Source organism: Coturnix japonica, chromosome 26 (genome assembly GCF_001577835.2).
Source record: "Coturnix japonica isolate 7356 chromosome 26, Coturnix japonica 2.1, whole genome shotgun sequence".
Taxonomy (NCBI): Eukaryota; Metazoa; Chordata; class Aves; order Galliformes; family Phasianidae; genus Coturnix; species Coturnix japonica.
This window is the reverse complement of record NC_029541.1, coordinates 2,776,018-2,797,525: the sequence shown is the minus strand read 5'-3', so window position 1 is coordinate 2,797,525 and position 21,508 is coordinate 2,776,018. Positions and strand designations below refer to the sequence as shown.

The following is a 21,508-nucleotide window of genomic DNA, read 5'->3' as shown; positions in this document are numbered from 1 at the left end:
ATGGCAATGCAATGACACACACCAGCCAGCTCTCACCTCGCATCTCTGCTTTCTGTGCTTCTGCCTCTTGCAGCATCTCTCCTCCATTTCATCACGCACAAGCAACAACATCTTTGCTCCAGGCAATCCAGGGGGTCAAGGCAGGGCTGCAAGGTTCATTTCCTGGCAGCAATGCCAAATTTCTTTTACCCCTGAGATGAAACTTCAGTTTCTCACTTTTGCAATGCTGAGCACAGCTCCTGTGGCCTGCACTGCCCTTATATCCATAACACACTGACAGTCAGCATCACCCTGATGAGGGCTGTCCAAAGTCTCTGTGATTTTACATTCAAAGCAAGAACTCAGCAGGACCCACCTAACCATAGGGTCAAGCAAGACTAATACCTGGTGTTTTAATTAAAGCACTCAAGAAAGTCTAATTAGCAACATGAAGTGGCCCCAAATCAGAAGAAATGGCCAAACCCCATCCTGCCACTGGGTCCGCTTTAAGGCAATTCCAAACAGAGCTGCAAGGAATCCCAACACAGCTCTGAAACACCACAGAAGCAAAAGCTGAGCCTTGTGCAAAGCACACCTGGGGACCAACAGAGCAGAAATGCAATGGATGCAAAGCCTGCTCGGCCAATGGAAGACAGTAGCCAGCTTCCACTGCACCGAGAACAGCTTATGATAGTGCACACGTGGGATAAATCATAACCCTTCCCATTAGAAAACTGGAGGCACGAATAGCCAACAGTGCTCAGTGCTGCTCTGATGGCTGCCCATTGCACAACGCGCCCTCCTGTCTGCACATCCCCAGCACAGCTCGTCCCTTTGGGGCTGCCCAGCATTGACCAACACCACGGGAGGATGGACACACTGTGCTATACCCCAAGCAGCCCAAACCTCATCTCTGTCCTCATCACTTTGCTCGTTGCAAACAAGGAAACGAGATTCTCCATGATTCATCTCTCAGGTGGCAGCAAATGCTGACGGTCCCCCTGGAGCAGGGCCAGGTTTTTGATCAACACCGATCCCCGCAAGAGAGAGAAATATAGTATCATCTTCTTAGCAGGAAGTTTGCTACCCAAAGATGACAAGGTGGGGCTTATTTTCCTACCGAGCGTTAAAAGGATGGCGGGTGAATCTTTCACATATTCCTTTAGAGTCAGCACATTGCACGGATGGGCCCTTGAGTTGACGCAAAGCGTTGGGCACCGACATCACAGCAGCACACGTATGGGGATGATGTGACGGGTGAGGGTGGTCAAAGGTTGAATGTGATGGTGCTGAGGATGAGCTCAGAGCAATGGGAGAGTGGTGTGAAGGAGGAATGTGAGAGCAGAATCCGACCACAGGGTCTTGGGCTGATGATGAAGAGCAATGGGTGAGGAGGTGCTGAGGGAAGTGGGGCTGTGAGACTCAGAGCTGCCTGTTGTCATTGGTGCTACTTCCAGGGGTGGGATATAGCACTTACCTCATCTCCAGTGCCAATCAGACACCTCTGTCTGCTGTTAAGGTCAAGCAAAGTTTAGGGTGAACTGAGTGACATCAATACAGGGGGCACAGCGCTGGTATTCACTGGTTGACTCCACCAAGGAGGGAATGAACATCTTCATACAAATTACCTTCCACCCATTCCTGCATCGCTTGGGGTTTCAGAGGTTTCCACACTGGAAAGCAGGAGAACAAGAGCACCTCCTCCCAAGACTGAGACCTTCAACCCCATCAGCTCAGAAGATGCTCTAACCAGGTATAACAGAAAACACCATCACACCTTTCCCCAGCTCACGGTCACCTTCTCCTCTCCTCCTCACCCAATTCACTTCCAGCACTTTGTGGACAAACGTGACTCAAAATGTTGCTTTTGAACCCAAAGCGAGACAATATGGCCCCGTGTGAGTAAGTCCCTGCTCTCGCCTGCCGCCCACACTGACCCCACTATTCCTTTTAGTATCAGAATCTTTACAGAAAAGACACAGCTCTGGTTTCATCCACCTCAACAGACAGAAAGTGGTGACAGATAAAAGGAGTTGGGGTGCACGGGGCCCTTCCGGAGTGATCTGCAAGGAAGGGCAGGAGGAGCAATAAAGGAAATACCAACCTCCCACCCCACAAATGGGGTTTTATCACTGGGATTACGTTTGTTTAATAAAAAAAAAACAAAAACCAACAATTCTTTCCAAAACGTTGAACCTACGCAAGCTCTGAGCACTAACAACAGCCGTGGGCTGAGCCTGAAGCTGATCTACTGAGCTTCACACCTCTGGGTGCAGTGTGTGTTTGTACAGTCCACATTTCCGCTGCGCAGGGGAGAGCTGCGCTGTGCAAACAGCCACGGGGTGCTGCTGGGTACAGATATCAGCTCACTGGTTTGGAACTTGGCAGCTAGAATGACTCCTCCCCGCTTGGCTCTTGCAAAGACGATGCTCCCGTCATCTTGGAGGTGGCCAAAGCTCCTTCTTGCTTGCAGTATCATTGTGGGATGGGGATCTTGTCCTTCCTGCACAGCTGCATGACAGCAGCCTGCAGTAGCATCCATGGGAGCAGCACAGCAGCATCTCCACCTTGAGAAGCACAAGGAGGGCAGCATGGAGGGTGGTGGTAATTCCTTCCCCACCTGCAGACGCTGCAGCCAAGCATTGAGATGAGCAGCAGTAAATCCTGATGCGTCACCTGCTGTGACAACAGCCAGAAGAGAAGGGACAGTGGCAGCACCACACGTGCCCACAGCACAACCACAACTCCGGATGCGTACTTCCCCCTGCTGGCACCTGGGTGAAGCACCCATGGCCCCAAAACCCCCTTATCCCAGCAGCAATGCCATGCAAGAAACTCCACCTGCAGCATCATCCAGGCAGACCCGGCCACCAGATCTCACCACGTCCCCAAACAAAGGGACTTTGCAGCAGCACTGCATCCCTGCAGAACACTTTGTGGGGAGCTCAGATGCTTTGGAGCCATTTCAGGACATCACCACCTGGTCTGGAGCCACGAGAGCAAGGAGGAGAGACTGGGAGACGCAGGAAGAGTCTTTAATCCAAAAGGACCGAAGAGCAGACCAGAAAGGTTAGTATAAGCAAACAGATGGGAGAAAAAAAAAAAAAATATATATATATATATATAAGATAAAAACCGTTTCTTGAAACAAAATTGCATACAGTGTCTAAAAGATCACCTAAAAACTAAACATGGCCTTAAAAAAAAACAAAAGGTTCTTTTCTTTCTCCCCGAGCACATTAAATGTGGTAAAACACTGTGACAAATAATAAGTCATGGATTAAAGACTTCAGCGCCGCTGTTCTGCTCGGGGATGGGGGCTTCACTCTTAGCCCCCCCATAGAAGCCACACAGGAGGGCAGCAAGACTCCAGCCCTGCACCACCGCATCCCCTCCTTCCATCACCTGGGGACCCCCAGCACAGCATGATGTTGGTGGGGGAAAGGAGAAGCATCCTTGCCCTGCACAGACTGAGGGACCATGGGGGTACCCCCAAACCCAGCCCCCCAGCCACCCTGAGGTCAGAACTGGATGGCACAGGGTGGGGGTGAGCCCCGTACCGACGCACAGCCACGTATGGACAGACAGCAGCACAGATGCACAGGGTGCTTGCAGAGAGCCCTGTGCCCCCAGCGAGTGGAGAGGCTGCAGGGCAGGGCAGGGCTCCAAAGTGTATTTTTCCCCTTAAACATGCTTCAAAAGCAGCAGATTTCCAGGCCAGGGGGGCAGCACAACCCACCAGCACCAACGTGGCTGCTTTGGGAGATCTCCTTCCCCAAGCCCTGCCCAAAGCTTGCCTCAAGTCTCCACGCAGGGAGGATGCTGTTCAGGTTTTCAGCTCTACAGTAGTTTTAAGAAGTATTTCTGTTCTATCCCCTCCTATAGGAAGGGTCACCACAGGAATTTCCATGTCTTTTGGAAGGAAATTAAAAACAAAAAGCACAATAAAAATTAAAAAAAAAAAAACCCAAAAAGATAAAATCCAATTATCAGTGTCGTTCAACTATAAGATAAAATCCCACCCCCCCTCCCAGGTTGGAGAGTGTGGATCAGATGGGGATATCGCCTGCTCCAGAAAGGTCAGAAACACGGGTGAGTAGCTAAAAAGAACTAGTCTGGTATAAAGGTCTGGATTCCATGCGCTTGGTAGAACAGTCTGCCTCTTTTTGTCTTTTTTTTTTCTTTTTTCCTTAAAAAATATATATATATAGTTATTGCTTTCTCAAAGGGCTGGCGGAGCTGGAGCCTTTCAGTGCGGGAGTGCGGCGGGCTCCGCGGGGTTGGCTTTCTTTCTCCTCTTCATCAGCAAAGGGTTGGAGGAATCCTCGATCTTCTTGATCTTGATTTGTTCATAGTCCACTCTCATGGTGGCCAGCGCACTCGTCATCTCCTCCTGCAGGGGTGGGAACAGCACAACGCCCATCAGCTCTGCTGTGAGACCCCCAAGGCAAGGCCTTCCCTTCCCCAAAACCACCTCCCACATTCCCAATCATAATTATGGGATGGGTCAAACAGACTCGCAGCTGATTTTTCCAGCCCATTCCATCCATAGGGGTTTGCATTGCAATTTTATACTGGCCCAATCTGGGACCTGCTCAGTGCCAGGTAGTACCCAGAGCTTTTAAGGGAAGAAAATCAATTCAAAAGAGTCTTACCTTCACATCCTCCCATAGATCCTTCTCCTCCTTCAGCACACGGCTGGTGTGCAGTGGGGTCTGGGGCACCTGCATGGATTGCTGCAGGGGAGAGTAGAGCAGCATCAGCCAGGGGTGTCCCACCCCCAGCCCATATCCCAGTCTCTATCCCCATCCCATCACACCGCGCTGCTCACCATGATCCAGGGGTGGTTCATGAACTCTGTTATCGTCATGCGTTGAGTTGGGTCAGTCTTCAGCAGGTTGCGGATCAGCTGCTTCACTGCAAGAGGGTGAGAAGAAGAGGGATATGGGTCCATCCCAGCTCCCCCTTCAGCCCCAAAACACCTGCACACAGCCCACCAAATGCCCCAGGCCAGTTCAACCCTGCATGGCTTTACCTTCCTCTGACACTTCTGACCACTCGGGGTTGGGAAATTCATACTGGCCCATGCGGATTCGCTTCTTCATGCCAGGGGAGATGGCGAGGCCGTGGTTGGAGTAGAAGGGGGGGTATCCACACAGCCTGAATGGAGAGGGGCAGAATCAGTGTGTGCTCCCAGCAGGGAGCAGTAGGTGATGGGACACCCCATCAGGATGGAGAGGGAATGGCTGACTTACAGGATGTACATGATGACGCCGAGGGACCACATGTCACAGGATTTATCGTACTTCTCCGGGCCCAGCACCTCGGGGGCTGAGGGATAAGAGAGTGAGTTTTAGGGTGCAAAGAACCTCAGGGCAGTGCAGCTCCAGTGCAATGCACAGGGCCAATGCTACCTTGCAGCATGATGCTGCAGCACAGGCACAGCAGTGTTGTCCATGCAGTGCCTGTGCAAGGTGCTGCATGCATGGAGCAGCTCATCCTGCAAACATAGGCAAAGCTACACCCCAAAAAGCAGCAGACCCCCCAAAGCAATACAAAGCAGTCCAGCAAGGGGCCATCCTGAAAACTGCTTCAACATTAGGTGGGTGCAGAGCTGATGGGCTGTGCTGCAGGCAGTAAGCATGGACCCTCTGAGCTTCCCTCCACTTCCAACCAAGGAGGGGGTCCCCTCACCCCCAGCCCTGCAGACCTGAGAGCTTGGCCCCCAGCAGCTTACCCACGTAGTACGGCGTGTAGCACGGAGTGGCCAAGGAGTTGTGTGTGGTGGTTTCTTTAGCAAAGCCAAAGTCAGTGAGTTTTAACACAGCATTGGGTCTTTTGGAGGTGTACAAGAGGTTTTCCGGCTGCGGGAAGACAAGGGACAAGAGATGAAGGCAGGGCTGGGGACAGCCCCAGCAGTGCTGTGGCAGGGCAGGGCTCAGCACCACTCCTACCTTCACATCCCGGTGCGCGATGTTGATCGAATGAAGGTACTGGATGGCTTCCCCAATGCTTTTCATTATCTCTGAGGCCTCTGAAGCAGCAAGGAAATCAATAAAAGCATTTGTAGGTGACTTACAGCAGGCATTGTCCCCTAGGTTACTGTTCAGACCAGAAGCCAAAGCTTATGGCTGCATAAGCTTTGTATAAGTGCTTCCTCTACCTGAAACCTCCCTCCCCAAGCAGTGATTCCACAGACTGTGTGTTCCTTATAAAACCACAACCCCCAGGGTTCGTGCTTTATGGATTTGGGGGCAGTGTTTCTGTGCTGGAGGATGCTGTGAAAACATCCCTTAGTTCTGCTATTGACTGAGCGAGAACTGGGGCTTTGATCAAGGGTTGAACACCCACATCCAAACTTGGCATTCCCCAAATGCAAAACCCTGATACCGATTCAATGGTAATGGTATAAGGAGCAAGAAATTGCCCAAGCATTGAATAGAGGTCACTGAGGGCACCATACCCCGCTCCGTGAAGGCCTGGTCTCCCCTGTCCTGTATCCGGCTGAAGAGCTCCCCACCATCCAAGCTGGAAGAGAAGCAGCAGGGTTAGGGATGGAGGGGCACATCAACAGCCCCAGCTTGAGTGATGTCAGACCCTTTGGTGCCCAGAACCTCCTCTCCATCCCCACCGTGTGGTTGATACTTCTGGGCAGTGATGTCCCAGATCCTCTCCCTTCCAGAAATGAGAGGGGCAGAGGATTCACACGCGCTGCAGAGTGTGTGAACGGACGTGGTCTGCCCACCAAGCCACAAAAACACGTTTACAGTAAAGACAGCAAAATGCTCTAATGTGGCGAGGGCACTGCTTGGCCTAGTTTAGCTCACGAGACAACTACCTCTTTGGTGAGTAAACCCCGTGCTGTGCAAAGTGCTGAGCTCAAGTGGCTGCATAGCAAGTTGCCATGTGCCCACATGGGGTGGGTGACACCTCTCACATCCCAACGGGCTGAGCGCAGAGCTGGGCTTTACCAGTGGATCTGCATGGCATGGATCATGTTGGCTTGGAGATGGGATGGAGAGAGGCAGGGATGGACTCCAACACAGCAGAGCAGCTCATATATAAGGCTCTGAGAAAGGGTTGAGAAACTGGCATGGCTCCTGGGCTTCAAGGTCTCCCCAGGTGCCCTAAGGAAAGGCTCAGCTCCAAGAGAGATCAAGGATAAGATGGGGGATCACTTCTCCATGAGAACAGGGATAACAGAACTTCCTGCCTCAGCCTTATCTCATTCAAGCAGAAACAGCTCCTGGCCCTTCTGGTGCAGATAACATCTCAAGCTGGATATTTTGCAACATGGACAGCACCAAACCACCTGGGAGTACTGCAGATCACAGGGTTATGGCCACACCGCACTGTGCAGGGAGCTGTATCCCAAGCATCCCTTAGACAGGGGGAAGGCACCACAGTGGTATGCAGCACCCACTGTCCCCACCCTAAGGACCCACTGCCCATCACTCCATCACTTTCCTCCTATGCAGGCAGATGTCCTATCCCACCCTATCCCACCTGCAGCTCCCAGATTCTGATACAGGTCTCAGAGCCTCCTCCCATCCTGAAGCCACTCCGTGCACCCTCTACCCACCCCAGGCAACCTGCCAGCTTGCCAGAGGTTTTGGCAAGAGAGCTGTATTAAATCACAGCTGCGGTTGGGATGTGGTTTCAATACTTTCCCCTTCATCCCTCCTCCTCCCCATGTTGTATCAAGCAGCCACCCAAAGCAGGCTATGCTGCTGACCGCACTGCGCCGCTGGGTGCCAGCACTTGGTATTGAGCCCAGCTTTGCTCGGCCAAAGCGAGTTTGGTTATGACCCATCTGCTGCCAGAACTCAGGCCTGAAGCCTGAGCGAGCTTTCAGAATGACTCAGAGCCAGTGCAAGGCACACAGAACCTTGGAAGTCCATCCTGAACATCATAGTGCAGCACCTCTCATAGCATCAGCATCCCCCCTTGGGACACCTCACCTCTCCCCATCACACAGCCCCAGTGCACTCACCACTCCATGACAATGAGCAGACACTTCCTCCCCTGGTAGAGGTTCTCATAGACATCCATGATGCGGACGATGTGTGCGCACTGCGACGCTCTCCAGTGCAGCTCCACTTCCCTGCGAGCCTTGGGGCAATCCTGCAGCATCTGCAAAGAGGCAGAACTCCATCAGCTCAGCACCCCGAGGAGCAGAGCAGTAAGCACAGTGCCCAGGCAATGCAGGCACAGTGTGAGTGTGGCTGGGTGCTGCATGCAATGCCTCCATCCCCATCTAGTGGGAGCAGAGCAAAGCCACCACCCCGAGAGGCACCAGGGGGGGGTGACAGAGTGCAGCCCATCCAGTTAACCCTCAGCTGTGCTCCTGATCCAGCACCAATGATCCTGGTGGGTAGCAAAAGCCAATGAAGAGCAGCTCCAGGGAAGGCAGATGGTCTGGAAGTGCTCACATTCGCAGCCCTGAGCCCTGCAGGGAACACTGCAGTACCGCTGCACTCCAGCAGAAGCCAGGCTTGTGCATTACACAGGGTTGAATTGCTCTCAGCTCCCATACAAATCCAGGGCTCCTCTGCGCCCTTCTCCCCTGCATCCTTAACATCAGCACAAGCTGCTTGTCCTCATTTCCCTGCATCACATCTGAGATTCCTGCAGACCAACCAGCATCAATCCTCACTGTGCTTACAAAGCAGCTCCGTTAGCATCACATCCCCATGTGCCACCAAAAGCCTCCGTCTCTCCAGGCAGTAACGCAGCCTCACACTGTCCATCCACAGGCATTATTCCTTCCTTTCAGGGCCAACATCTGCATCCAGCCACCACCTCTGGCCCCACACCTCACCCTTCTACCCATGGTGGGGTCATTCTGCCCAGGGCCCCACATACAGGCAGCTCCAGAGGCCATGATCCCAAAGCACACAGACCCGAGGAGGGCACAAAGTAGCAGCCAGATGTTCCCCAAATAACAGCAGCCCTCTAATGAGGCTCTTGCCCTTCCCAAAGACAACTCACAGTTCCCAGGTGCAGGAAGGATTTGCTAAGCTGCCATAGACTATTAATTACAGTGTTCGTCAGGATAAACAACCAGCCTTAATTATTATACTTCTAAATATAGAGCAACAACCGTGCCTGTCCTGAGTGTATTTCATCTTCCTTCCTGCCTCCAGCAGCTCCGGGGCTGGGTTTGGCAGAGCAAAGAACCCACTGCCACGACCTCAGGTTGACACTGGGGGGGCTCTGGCACCAGGAATAGGGTTGGCCTTAAGGAATATCATGCTGTATTTCTACACCTTGCTCCACAGCATCGAATCCATTGGAGCAGCAGGGAAAGGGCTTTGTTATCCACAGCTCTGCTGCAATAGCCTGGGTGGGGAGTCAGGAAGTTTAAAGGAAAGGGGAAAAAAAATAAAAAAAAGAAGAAGAAAATGGTAATTGCACACTGGGAAAATTGAACAGCAGGAAGCAGACAGGGTAATTCTGAGCAAGACAAGCAGGAGATGTACAAAAATATACATCCAATTTTTAAAGTGCTTTTCAGGGAGCTTAATTGTATTCCTAACGAGCTCCAGGCAGCTGCCTCCATCACCTGTACAGCACGGCCGTGACATTTGCTTTTGTGACATTTGCTTTTGTACTCAGGCACCCACAGGCAAGCAAACAGCTTCCTGATGGCCTCCCAAACACCCTCTGCCATTCAGCTCAGCCAACAGCCCGGCCTCACTCCGGCTTCCTGCTGGCTATGGGATGGAGGGGTGGAGGAGCAGAGCCAGCCTTGTTAAGGGCACCATTGGGTCTATTTAGGAAGCGTTTCTGGTGCCCACTAAGGGCCAGGCATGGAGAGGTGCTTGGGAAGGAGGATGCAGAAGGGATGTGGTAATGCCCAAGCCATGATGAAAGCATCCCACATCCCCACCTTTACCATCCCTCCCTGCCCCACAGAACCCATTGGTGCTGAGCCCTCCAACAAGCTCTGCAGAGCCAACAACAAATCTTCACGCTTTCCTATTTCAGGTTAAAACACAGCACCACACGTTCACAAAAAGCAACAAAGATTGGCTTATACAACACCACACAACAATGCCCATGTCCCCATTTTAGCTCTGGTATCCAGGGCATAGCCATATTTATATTTCTTGGCTTGCAAAGAGATGGGAAAAGCATCTCATATTCCCTTTAAATTCAGGAAGGGTTAAGTGCCTCCATCCCGTGATGCCAGGCTGGGGCTGCTTGGGCCTCAAGAGCAGCATCAGACATATGGAATTCTGCAAGGACTGAGAGCCCTTATTGGAGAGCATCAGTGCAATGTAGGAGCCAGGAAGGAAGGAAGGGAACAGAGCACACACAGGAGCTGCAGCCACACACACAACGTGCTCTAGTTCCCCCCCACACACACACAGACAGAGCTGAATCAGCCCCACCGCCCCCCACAACGTCATGTGTGAGTCACACAGGGTGGAAGCAGGGAACCCATTAGGGCAGGACCAGGTTTTGCTTGGCATCCCACGGCTCAGGGAGTTAACAGCAGCCCTGGCCTGTTGCCACAGCCAGATGCATCCTTATTTCTCTGCTCCCCCATCAGCAGGGCTTCACACTTTGCTCTGGCGAAAGAAACAAACAAGCAAACAAAAACCAAACAGCTGCCAATACATTTGCAAGGCCCATACCAGCTATATCTCCCTAGGAGCAACAGAAGGGCAGGGAGGAAGCTCAGCTTCCTGGACTCTTTCCTCCTCCCTGCTTACTTTCCCTCTCAAATGCCTCCTGCAGACCCCACGCCTTTTGTGGCCACATGTTTTTGCTGGCGATGCCAACGTGAGTTGGCAGTTTCACAAGCAGGCAGAGGATACAGGATGCCGTGGGAAGAGCTGCGGTGATTGCATGATGATGCTTTCACAAGGAGCCCTGCAAGAGCAAAGCCAGCAGAATCCCGGAAGGAAGAGCATTGCAAGCATTGAGCAATGCCCAGAGAGCACAGCTAAGGCTGGTCCCACTGCAGGGGGATGCTGAGGACCCCCACCCTGCTGCCCCCAGCAGCCCAGGGCATCTGCTGAGCCTTTCCTCACCCACAACAGATGTGACAGCTATTCAGCTTTTCAGGCAGGAACAAAAGGCCATCCGGGCTCACAAAGAGGCTGTGGCTTAACCAGGAGCCACCTGCCAGGGCCCCATGCAGCGGGGTGCTGCTGCTCGGCCAGCCCAGCTCTGCTGCAGCAAAATCCAAGTACAGTGATTTAAAGGTACTCAGGGCACCAGCAGGATGAGGATGAAGGGAGGGGGCTGCAGAACTCACAGAAGTCAAAGCAGGTAAATGGCAGCACGAGGCGGCCCTGCTGACTCAGAGACTCGCAGGCACGGCACGCCAACGGCAGGCAGCACTTAATAGAGACAAATGATGAGTGTATCTGAGAAAAACAACAGGAGAGGACCGTTCGGATCCTGGGTTTTGGCTGGGGATGACCCTGTGCTCACTGCCATACCCAAACATCAAAAGAAATACTGAGTTTTGGTGACTTACTCATTATCCTTCTCTCCTAATAGGACAGTGTATTAATATCTTAGCCCAGGCTGCTTCTGTTTCTTCTAGCAGAAGCAGCTTGGACTGACGCTTGAGCAGAGCATAAATCACATAGAGGTGAAAGGCCCCCAGAATGCCTCAAATGCTGCTCATCCCTTCCTTGGGTCACCTTCTGCTGGCAGCCACTGTGACACCGAGTCAGGAGGACAGACAGGGGACAGGGCTGGCTGGCTTGTGCCCAGACAGAGACCAGCATTGCCATCAGCACCAGGGCCTGCACTACAAAAAGCAAAAGGAGAAGTCAGGGAGGGGTGAACACCACCCTCATATGAGTTACACTAGGACCAGCCAGTGTTTCACGCTCAGTCTCTTTATCACCACCTCCTTGTAGAGCCTTTAAGGATGCTTCCAGCCCTCCCTTCAGATCCCAGCCCTGAAGCCATGTGTCTAATCAGATTTCCTATCAGAGCTGCTGTGCTCGTGAATGGAAAAGCACATACACGTCCTTTATGATAGGAAGTGGTTGATATTTACGGGCGCGTTTAATACAGAAGCAAGCACTGCGTAAACCATTAACTCGGCTCTGACCTACGTACTTTGTACTTCCCTCCCCAGGCAGCAGGAATGGCCTGAAAACCCACAGCTCCAGCACCTCAGTGCCTCTGTAGCACAGCAGGGTGCCAGCTTGAGCCCCACATCCATAGGACACACTGGTGGGCCCAGCCCTGAGCAAGCACCAGGACCTCAGAGCATCTCTGTGTCCCTGGCCACAGCAGCTTCACAGCAATCCTTTGCCTGGCTACACTGGGAACCCCATATTTACTTATTCAACCAGTTTTTGTGAAGCCTCCTTCCCCTATATGGGTTGGGAACAGCCAACATGATGCAGCACAGCGCTCCCGAACCTCATATCACCGTTCAGGGCATCACCAAGGTTTTATTTACGTGCCCTTGAAGCTCGGTGACGCACGGCACGTTTGCATCACTCCGTCCTCTCTGCGGTGATTTGTTTAAGAGCATTTTGTACCCTTGGCAGGCTCTGGTAATGACAGCAGTCAGCAAGCACCTCCCAACACCAAGACCAGGGACATGCATCGCAATCACAGCAGCCCACTCCTGAGGTTACATGAGCATCCCACACAAGCCATGTCAACCCAGAGACATTCAGCCCCCTCTCTCCATACCCAAAACCAACATTTGGGATATGGGGCTGCCATGGAATGAGCTGTGTCCCCATGTCCCCCCCAATCCCCATGTGGTCTGGGTGCTGCCAGGGACACGGGGCCGGCTGCTGCCCTACGTAACCAGCTCCTGCATTAAGCGGCCACTGCTGCTATTGAAAGGAGGTTTTGTGTTGTGCAGGGGGAAGGTCGGAACAAGAGCAACACGGGGATTTCATAACAAGCCTTTGTCTGCGCAAGCAGGGGCCCCACGGCTGCCTCCCTGAGCATGCTCCCCCCGGAGCTGTGACCGCCCTCCTCCGCCTTTGTCCTCCACTCCAAACGTAAAAGCTCCTCGGGTTTTCCCAGTGCTGCCCTCCTCCTCCTCTTGCTGCTGCTCTGGGGATACCCCACAGCCCTGCAGGATCCAAAGGATAGTTTGCACACTGCAAAACGTTTTGCAACAAACCCACATGGGTTAAGAACCGAGCAACCCTCCGACTCAAAGCAATCCATGGGCACGTGTACCCTTGAGCACCGGAGCAAGAAGCATTTCAGAGGAAATCCCGACCTCAAAGCAATGCAAGGAGAGCAAGCAAACAGCCCCACTGGCAGCCCCTCAAGCAACCCTGTAGACCACCACCATCCCTGCACATGGCCTTGCAGAGCAATTAGAGCCCACCCCATCTCCCAGCCCTCAGCAATTCCAGCTCCTGCCGCCCCCTCCAGGGCTCATCCCTTCTGCACCAGGCACCGTGAGACAATTCCAGCCGAGAGGAAAACACAGTTACGCTTCTATTTTAAAAAGCTCTTTTTGCATCCTGCTGGCACTTCATTAAAGCACTTAGGACACAGCTGCTATTATTAGGCTCTCCCAGCAGTAGCAGCAGCCCCACACCGGGCACGGGGAGCAGGAGGGAGGCAGGGAGGTCTGGCAGAGCCAGGACGGAGCTCAGCAGCCCGGTCAGCTCTGTAACCTCGAAATACCTCATCCCACAAGCATGCAGAATTCAGCACAGCGCCGGGACGAACACGCCTCCAAAAACACCATCAGAGGAAAAACCTTCTCCCCTCTCACCATGACCGAGAAGGAAATGTTGGTATCTAAAGGCAGCTCCCACGAAGAGATCCAGCTCCGAACACAATGTCAATAGCTGAGGTTTTATCTGCTTGCATCTTAAATACACAGTGAGAACACGCACACGCTGGGAAGACTTGCTGGTCCTTTCACAGATGCTCAGTATCCCATTGCTAGGCGGTTTCTAGTACTAAGTTCCTTGTTTTCTTACTAAGTACAACAGCAAGTGTTTCACCTGCCACATTACAACAGACAGGGGGATGAAAGGATAAAAGCAAAAAAGCAGGGGGGGGGTTTAAACAAAGGTGAAAACAAACAGGGAAAAATAAACTATCACTGCATTTAATGCCACTGCTCCAACTGTGCATACCAGACAACCCCCTCCCCAGCCCCTAAGACCAAAGCAACCTGGCACTGTCAGCTCAACATGGCCCTATAGGCACAGGGTGAGGGGAAGCAGCTCTTGTGTCCTGCCAATTCCAGGAAAGCCACTTCATGCCATGGGCAGGGAGATGTTCTCCCCCTCCTGTGATAACATGCTGGATGTTTCATCCCCAAAGCTGAATAAAGAGTGTGAATGGGGATACAAGGAGAGAGATGCTAACACAGAGCAAACCATTGAGTCACCAGAGGCAAGCAGTGAGGTGTGGCCAGCTCCCGGATGGGATGGCCTGGCTGGTGGGAGAGGGCTGCTTGTTTACAAGGTCAGACAGGAAAGCAGGGAGCATTCCTGTGCTCTGAACTCCCATCCAAGAGTCAAAGTGAATTCCCCATCAGTCACAGGGTGGTTGCTCTTTCTCGTGTCCCTGGTGCTGGGAAGAGATTTCTCCTTGCAGGGAAACTCACTGAAGACAAAAACAAGGCTCTTGCAAGCTCCTGAGTTAGCCAGATGAAAGCATTCCTTATGGAATTCTCAGTCAGGATCCCCAGATCCTCCTTCCCACAGTCAAGGCACCACACACTGTGTGCTACAGCTGGAAACCCACACCGAGCCCATGGCATAGGGTGCACACACCCCAACACACCAGTGCTCAGCTTTGATGACTTCCAGCACACAGCTTGGTTTCAAGCTTCCCAGCAAACCCACCCCTTCCCAGGGAAAGGCATCCAACCACTGCAGCAACTTGTGCAACAGCAGCCCGTGTTTTCTTAGAGATCTGCTCAGACTCATGAGGAGCAACGTTGTGAAATGGCTGGAGAGGAAACAGGAGAGACAGCAGAGACTGGGAGAGGAGGCTGATGTGGGGGGCTCCAATGGTTCCTGCAGCCCAGCTGTGTCAGAAGGGGATGGGACATGACACCCACACAGCGAGCACAACCCCTGCCCTTCTGCTAACACACACAGATACAGAATGTATTAAACCTGTTCTGAAACATTCTTGAATTTCAAGATGGTAGATGCAATAAGGCTATCATTACTACTTCAAATAAAAACAGTCTCGCTACCAGACCAGCCTTCCTCCCTGTTTATTTTTCATCCAGCAAGCTGAAGATAACACGCATTCTTTCCTGTCTGCTTAGATCTGATTGCACATGCTTTCCCCCAGCCTCGCTGAGGATAAGACAAGTGAGATGCTGTGCCCATTTCCGAGCAGTGCTGCTTGACCCTGCTCCCACCCTCACCTATCAGCTCCAGCCGTGACTATTACAGCACTATTGCACTGCCAAATTTCCACAGCAGTCCCAGCTTTAGTTCTTTCCCTGAAAACACACATTTGGCACCAGGTCCGAGGAGCCTTTTAAGAGGCTACATGAGCTCTACACCGTGACTCAAGGCTGAAGGACACGGGCAAGGAAAGTGGACTGAGAACTGCTTTATTCTGCAGAGTCAGAGCAGAAGATGCTTCACATCTGCCCCATGGGAACCTATAGATGGGGCTGCCTGAAAAGCATTGGACGTCTCAGCCCTTCACAGCAGAGCCCTGGCCAAATGCTGTGCAGCTCTTTTCTGCTCCAGCATGAAAGGCACACAGCAATGACAGCCGAAACTCATGCACGTTACCATCCTGAGGACAAGAGAGCTGGAAGGGCTGAACTCATCAAGAGAACCCAGGGAGCCGCCTGCAGGCAGGGGCACACACAGAGGCAGCAAAGGTGATTGTGATGGAGAAAACAAACCCATCCTTCCAATGATCCCAAACTGGGATATCTTATGGGAGCTGAACTGCAGAGCGCCTGCCTGGCTGGATGCCCCAGGAACATTCAGATCCGAGATTGTATTTTGAACTTTACCTCTAGTTTAGGCTGCAGCTCTCTGGGTGCCCCGGCACATAATCACATGCATCCCTGATGCCAACAGCTTAAATAATCTCATTACATATGACGGCAAACACCGCAACAGTCGCAGGCTGCTTGAGCCAACTTGCTCACCTGCCCTTTCCGCTGGGAGAACTGCCTTTGTCACAGCAAAGCCACGCACCAACACGATGCACTAATTCATGGAAGGATGACGCCGTCCTCCCCAGCAGTGTCAAGCTCAAGGTTGAGCTGTGGCCGGGATCCACGTGCTCCCAGCACAACATACAAGGCTGTTGGAGCTCTCTGGGCTCAGCCTCGCTCCCTGCATGCAGGCTGCTCACTGCAAAGGAGCAATGCCAGCTGCCCAAAGGTGATCACAATGCACAGCAGCCTAGATCATGCTGAAGCCCCATCCCATTGCAGCCACCTGGGACAGCCTGGACTCCCAGCGGGTTTATTAAGGAACATAAATAAATCTGGTAGTGCTGTGTTCATGGGGCTGCCCAAGACTCTCCTTACTCAACCCGTGGGCTCAGATGGGTCCTGACCACCCCACTCTCAGCTCACAGCTGGGAGAGGAGCCCTGCAGCACCCCACGCTATGGTAGGGGAAGCCTGGGAGAGCCAAAGGCCTGAGAGGCCCCAGGGGCAGCCCCACAGCAGCCAGCCCGGCGCAGGGGAGGGGAGGCAGCGCGTTATTCTTGGAAACCAGGAGGTGAGGTCATGCTGCCTGAATGCTGCAACTTGAGGCCAGGCGTGCCGGGCTGGGAGAGGGGCCTGACTGCAGCCTGCGAGGTCTATGTGGGCCTGGGGCTTACACACAGGCTCCTTTCCCCCTCCCCATGCTTCCTCAGCATGAGATCTCTTGGAGCTCTCCTGACCTGTCCAGCCAATGCATGGGGACACTGGGCTTATCCAGCAGCCCCAGAGGTCACCTGTGAGACTGAAACAAGGGGACACATTTAGGCTAGCACTATATAGCAAACCCCAGCAAACTCCCACCTCCCCACCCACAAGCATAGGAAGCACTGAGCTCCTTTTGCAAGCCCCTGGGGCTGAAGGCATTCAGTCATTAAGAGAAAGAGCCCTATCATTTCCTGAGCATGTGCCAAAGCAAAAGTCAGCCCCCGGCTCCCAGGCTGTTATCAGTTTATCTCCGTTGTCAATATGACTGTTCGGAACACGTAATGTATTCTGAAGGGATTATGGCTGATCATAAATTGTTTAAACAAACTCAAAACCCAACTCAGTCAACTCTTTTGGTCAATGAGATAATAAACCACCGTGTCGGAAAAGCCCCGGTGATGTCGCTATACTTTCCACGGCTTTAAAACTATGAGTTGCACAAAAAGCCACAGTGAAGACATTTTTGGTTACATAAAATACATGGTAGAGCTCACAAAAATCCCATCGCTGACACAGAAGTACAGCAGACATAACACGTGTTCTGTTCCCCTGGAGCAAAAGCCCGGGATATTCACACACTCCATCACTTTGAGGGTATTTTTCCAGTTTGCTTATATGAAGGATAAAGGATTCGATCTCAAATGAAGCTAAAGAAAGCCAGGGGAAATAGGGTGCTCTGCTTCTTTGAGTGTCTTATACAATATCTTAGCCATGACAGCTGACCACAAGGCCACCATCTACATGAACACCCCCAACACTATGCAGATACAACTACAATACAGCCTGCCCTACTTCCAGGACAGGCAGCTCAGAAGAATAATGAAGCACAAAAGTGCTGGGCTCCTTCCTTCATCAGAGAAACCATCACTCACCTTATCTGATGAGACAGAAGACTGAGTGAGACTGAGTATGTTTCGCAAACATGCCCTGAAGCACTAAGGATGCTCCATAACCCATCTGTGAGAGGGGACAGCCCTGCAGGCAGCCTGAGGCTCTCCCACCTGAAGGAAGAGGTGAAGATTTCCTACTTTGAAGTCTGAGTGAGGAATACTGATGGTTTATTTTAAAGGAAAACTGCCCCATCGGTGACACACAGCCAAGAAACAAACCCATCACCTGACCTACCCAGTCCATGCTGGGTACCTTCCATTTCCCTGCCATGCATTGAATTCAGACAGCAACCTTCCACCTGCACCCTGCCTAAAGATGAGCTAAAAGCAGAACTTGCAGCCCTGCACCACCATCACAGCCTGCATCACATAACACCAACAGCCTGACCACAGCCAGCAATGCCAGGTCAGGTCAGCAGTGAACTACATACAGAAACTTTTACAAGCCTAATTTTGCTTATTAATTAATGGTACCGAGATAAAAGGAAGAAATGGGTAAGAATCCACTCAAACGTCACATTTCAGCTCCATCCATCACTTCTCTACAGCCTTCACAGCACCCAGGAGTTGAGCACTGTGCACCAAACAGGGTCTCACAGCAGCTGAGATTGGAAGCTCAGGTGCATCTCTGAGCCTGCATGTGAAATCCTGAGTGCTTCAGTTCCTCCTTGATAGTGAAAAATAAAACTAAGGGTGGGATAACAATCAAGAAGAGAAGGAATAGCTCCACATTATACCCAGGTATGGTGCAGCAAATATAACTACCATCCATTAACTCACACACACAGCACTGCTCCATTTAAAGATGCATCTCTGCCACGGACCATTGCACTGGTAGAAAATTGGCTGTAATGTTTTCAGTGCTGTTGGAACTCAAAGTCTGAGCTCAAACTCTCCCCCAGCACTGAAAAGTGCTCTTAAGCAAACTGACCCTCAGCAAAACTCCGGTGTAAATGCATCTCTCTGTTTAGGTTTAGCAACATAATAGCTGCTCCTGACCTAAAAGGAAGCACAATGTAACCAGAAGACACCATTAATACTAAGGAGACGCACAATTGTTTCCCTCTAGCAAAGAGCTGCATTAAGATAGATCTTGGAACAGAAAATGTAAAGAGAAACTGCTCGGAATGGAAAGGTTTGCTGCACCACCAAAGCAGGCGGCACGAAGAGATTTCAGCTGTGGCTTCTGGCTACAGGCCATTAGAATTCTTTTAAGCATCATCTGAAACATGACGACTCGATGCAATCACTTCTGTGCATCCTGCTTTAGGTCATCATTCCACGCTGATGCAGCCCATGAGTAATTCCAATCTAAATACATCTGCAGGTCCCCAGCAGAGACAGCGTCCCGACTGTGGAACAAGGGATGGATGAAGTCAGCTCCCATCGCATCCCAGGATGTCACCCCATGGGTCTGTGCTCACAGGACAGCTTGTGTGAGATCCCAAACACTGCACAGAATGGCTTTTAAGGGGCTGGAAGGAATTGCTTACAGTAGCAGCTGTGCTGATCTTTGAAAAGCCAGAACACCCCTTTTCTGCATTGGGGAAGTGCAAAGAGGCCGGGACAGGGGACAGAGGGCAGAAGACCAGCAACTTTCCAATGCAGAGATCCAGCATCACCCTCCAAGAGCTGCTCAGGCATCCCAAGTTATAACACCAAGTCCTGTTTTACAAGATGCTTTTCCATTCAGGACCCAGCTTTAAGTCCTGACAGCTGCTGCACTGAACTGTGGTAGCAGCGGGAGCACAGAGCAGCCCCAACCACCCCAAAAGGAGCCCTGGTGTCACCCGTCCCTGCACCGCCGCTCCATCCTTCCCCTTTCAACACTGCAAAAGGGAAGTGCTGGATCCACGCTTTAGAGGGTTGAGTCAACTGCAGAAGTGATGAAGAGAGTATCTGTCAAAACAGAAGAGGATTTTGCTGATTTCCACCCAAACGAAGTGCCGACGCGTGTCACCCTGCAGCGTAACGGGATGATCCTAATGGAAACTGCCTGCTTTTGGGGAGGAAAAGTCAAACTTTCATCACCCCATTGAACAAGGCCCCCTTAGCCACATGCTTTCCACACCATCCTGTCCCCATGTACCTCAGCAGAACCACTTGTACCTCCAGAGCCCACCTGTTCATTCATTCACATTGCAAACTGAGAGCAATAGAGAGGCAGCTCTACAAGGTGGGGGGTTACGGATCCACACAGTTATTCTTTCAGCCTTCACCATCCTCAGGGGAACAGCGGGGTTCTGAACAGCTCCTGCGTGGGTGAAAGCTGCAGCTCTGCTGGGAACACGGTGCTCCCAGGCTGCAGATCCACATCACCCAGCACCCATCACCACAAACCTCCCCTTGTCTCTCTCCAGCAGGGAGATACTCCTGCCTTCCTTCCCTCAACAAGTGATTTCAAAACAAGGAAACCTCCTGTCTGTAAGATCCGCAGCTGAACGGGGATGCTAAGGAGCGAGTTACAGACAATGGATGAGCAGGGTAACAAGGAAACGCTCTGTTGCTGCTTGCTGTTACACGCTGATTCATGGAGCCCGGGGAGACCTGTGGGCACCAATGGAGCTCTGTGCATGGACCCCGGCTCAGTCTGCCATCCAAACATTGAAGCAAACAAACTCACCGGACAAATCGCACCGAGCCCGGGCTACTAAGGCAGCTCAAGCAGCTGTTAGTTGCTTTGTTTGTATTAGAAAGCCATAAAGCTACAAACCCAGCTCTGTTAATAGAAAGCAACTCGGCCGGGCGGGCAGCAAGGCAGGGAGGCAGCTCTCCCATTGTCCGCAAAACCGGTTCCCGAGTTTCGCTGTCCGTGTCCCCGCTCACACCGGGAGGAGCGGGGGCTCGGGGCGGAGCGAACCGACCCGCACCGCCTGGGGACCCGGAGGAACCCGAACGGGGGAGCCCCGGGGGGGAGAGAGTGCGGAGAGCACCCGGTGCGCACCTTAAGGGCGAACTTCTCCCCGCTCTTCTTGCTGAAGATCTCCAAAACTTTCCCGTTGATGCCGAGCCCCAACACTTGCGTGGTGACCTTGTAGTCGTCCGTGATGGCATTCTTCCGGATCTGCAGGCCGCTCTTCACGGGGAACGGAGGAAACTGAGGCGGTGGAGGCGGCCCGTGGGGAGCGGCGGGCGGCGGGGGAGGCGGCGGCTGCGGCGGCGGAGGGCTGGGAAAGCCGGAGGGCGGCGGCGGAGCCCCGGAGAGCATGGTGGGAACCGGCGGGGGGCGGTGGGAAGGCCTCGGGGTGCGGGAGAGCTCCGGGCAGAGCGGGCGGGTGGGCGCCGGGAGCGGGGCACGGGGAGGGGGAGAAGCGCCGCCACCGCCGCCGCCCCCCGCCGGTGCGCCCCGGCCCCGAGCGCGGCGACGGGAAGAGGAAGGCTCCGGTAAGGCCGGCTCCTCCTCCTCCCGGAGCGGTTCGGCTCTGATGTCAGCGCCTCGCCGCGGCCGGGCACGGCCAACGGGGGAGGGACGGGGCGGGGATGGGCTGCGCTCGACGGGGCGGGGGCACCGAGCGCACGGCCCGGCCCCGCAGGGAGAAGCGGAGCGGGGGTGGAGGCGAGGAGGGGTAGATGGCTGATGTGTGCCATCCCTGATGGTAACTCTGCTCTAATAGAACCCGTGGGGCTGGGGACAATGGCACCGAGGTGCGGAGCGGCACAGCATGGGAGAGCCGTCCGAAAGAATAAAGTGATGAGTTATCCCTTCTTCCAATCTCAGTCTGGGATCATTTCGGAGCTGCTGGGATGCCATGGGCAGTCGGGCT

General features: G+C 52.9%; 1 protein-coding gene across 1 annotated transcript; it reads right to left on the bottom strand.

Annotated features, from left to right (window-relative positions):
- Positions 1 to 4,141: 4,141 nt before the first annotated feature.
- On the bottom strand, positions 4,142 to 21,108 carry MAPKAPK2 (MAPK activated protein kinase 2). Its single transcript, XM_015885126.2, has 10 exons — positions 20,689 to 21,108; positions 7,973 to 8,112; positions 6,443 to 6,507; positions 5,934 to 6,013; positions 5,717 to 5,843; positions 5,235 to 5,310; positions 5,015 to 5,139; positions 4,811 to 4,896; positions 4,635 to 4,715; positions 4,142 to 4,372 (listed from the first exon to the last, which is right to left on the bottom strand). The coding sequence occupies exons 1-10, from the start codon at positions 20,950 to 20,952 to the stop codon at positions 4,229 to 4,231; spliced, it is 1,188 nt and encodes a 395-aa protein (XP_015740612.1). The 5' UTR covers positions 20,953 to 21,108; the 3' UTR covers positions 4,142 to 4,228.
- Between the last annotated feature and the right edge of the window lie 400 nt (positions 21,109 to 21,508).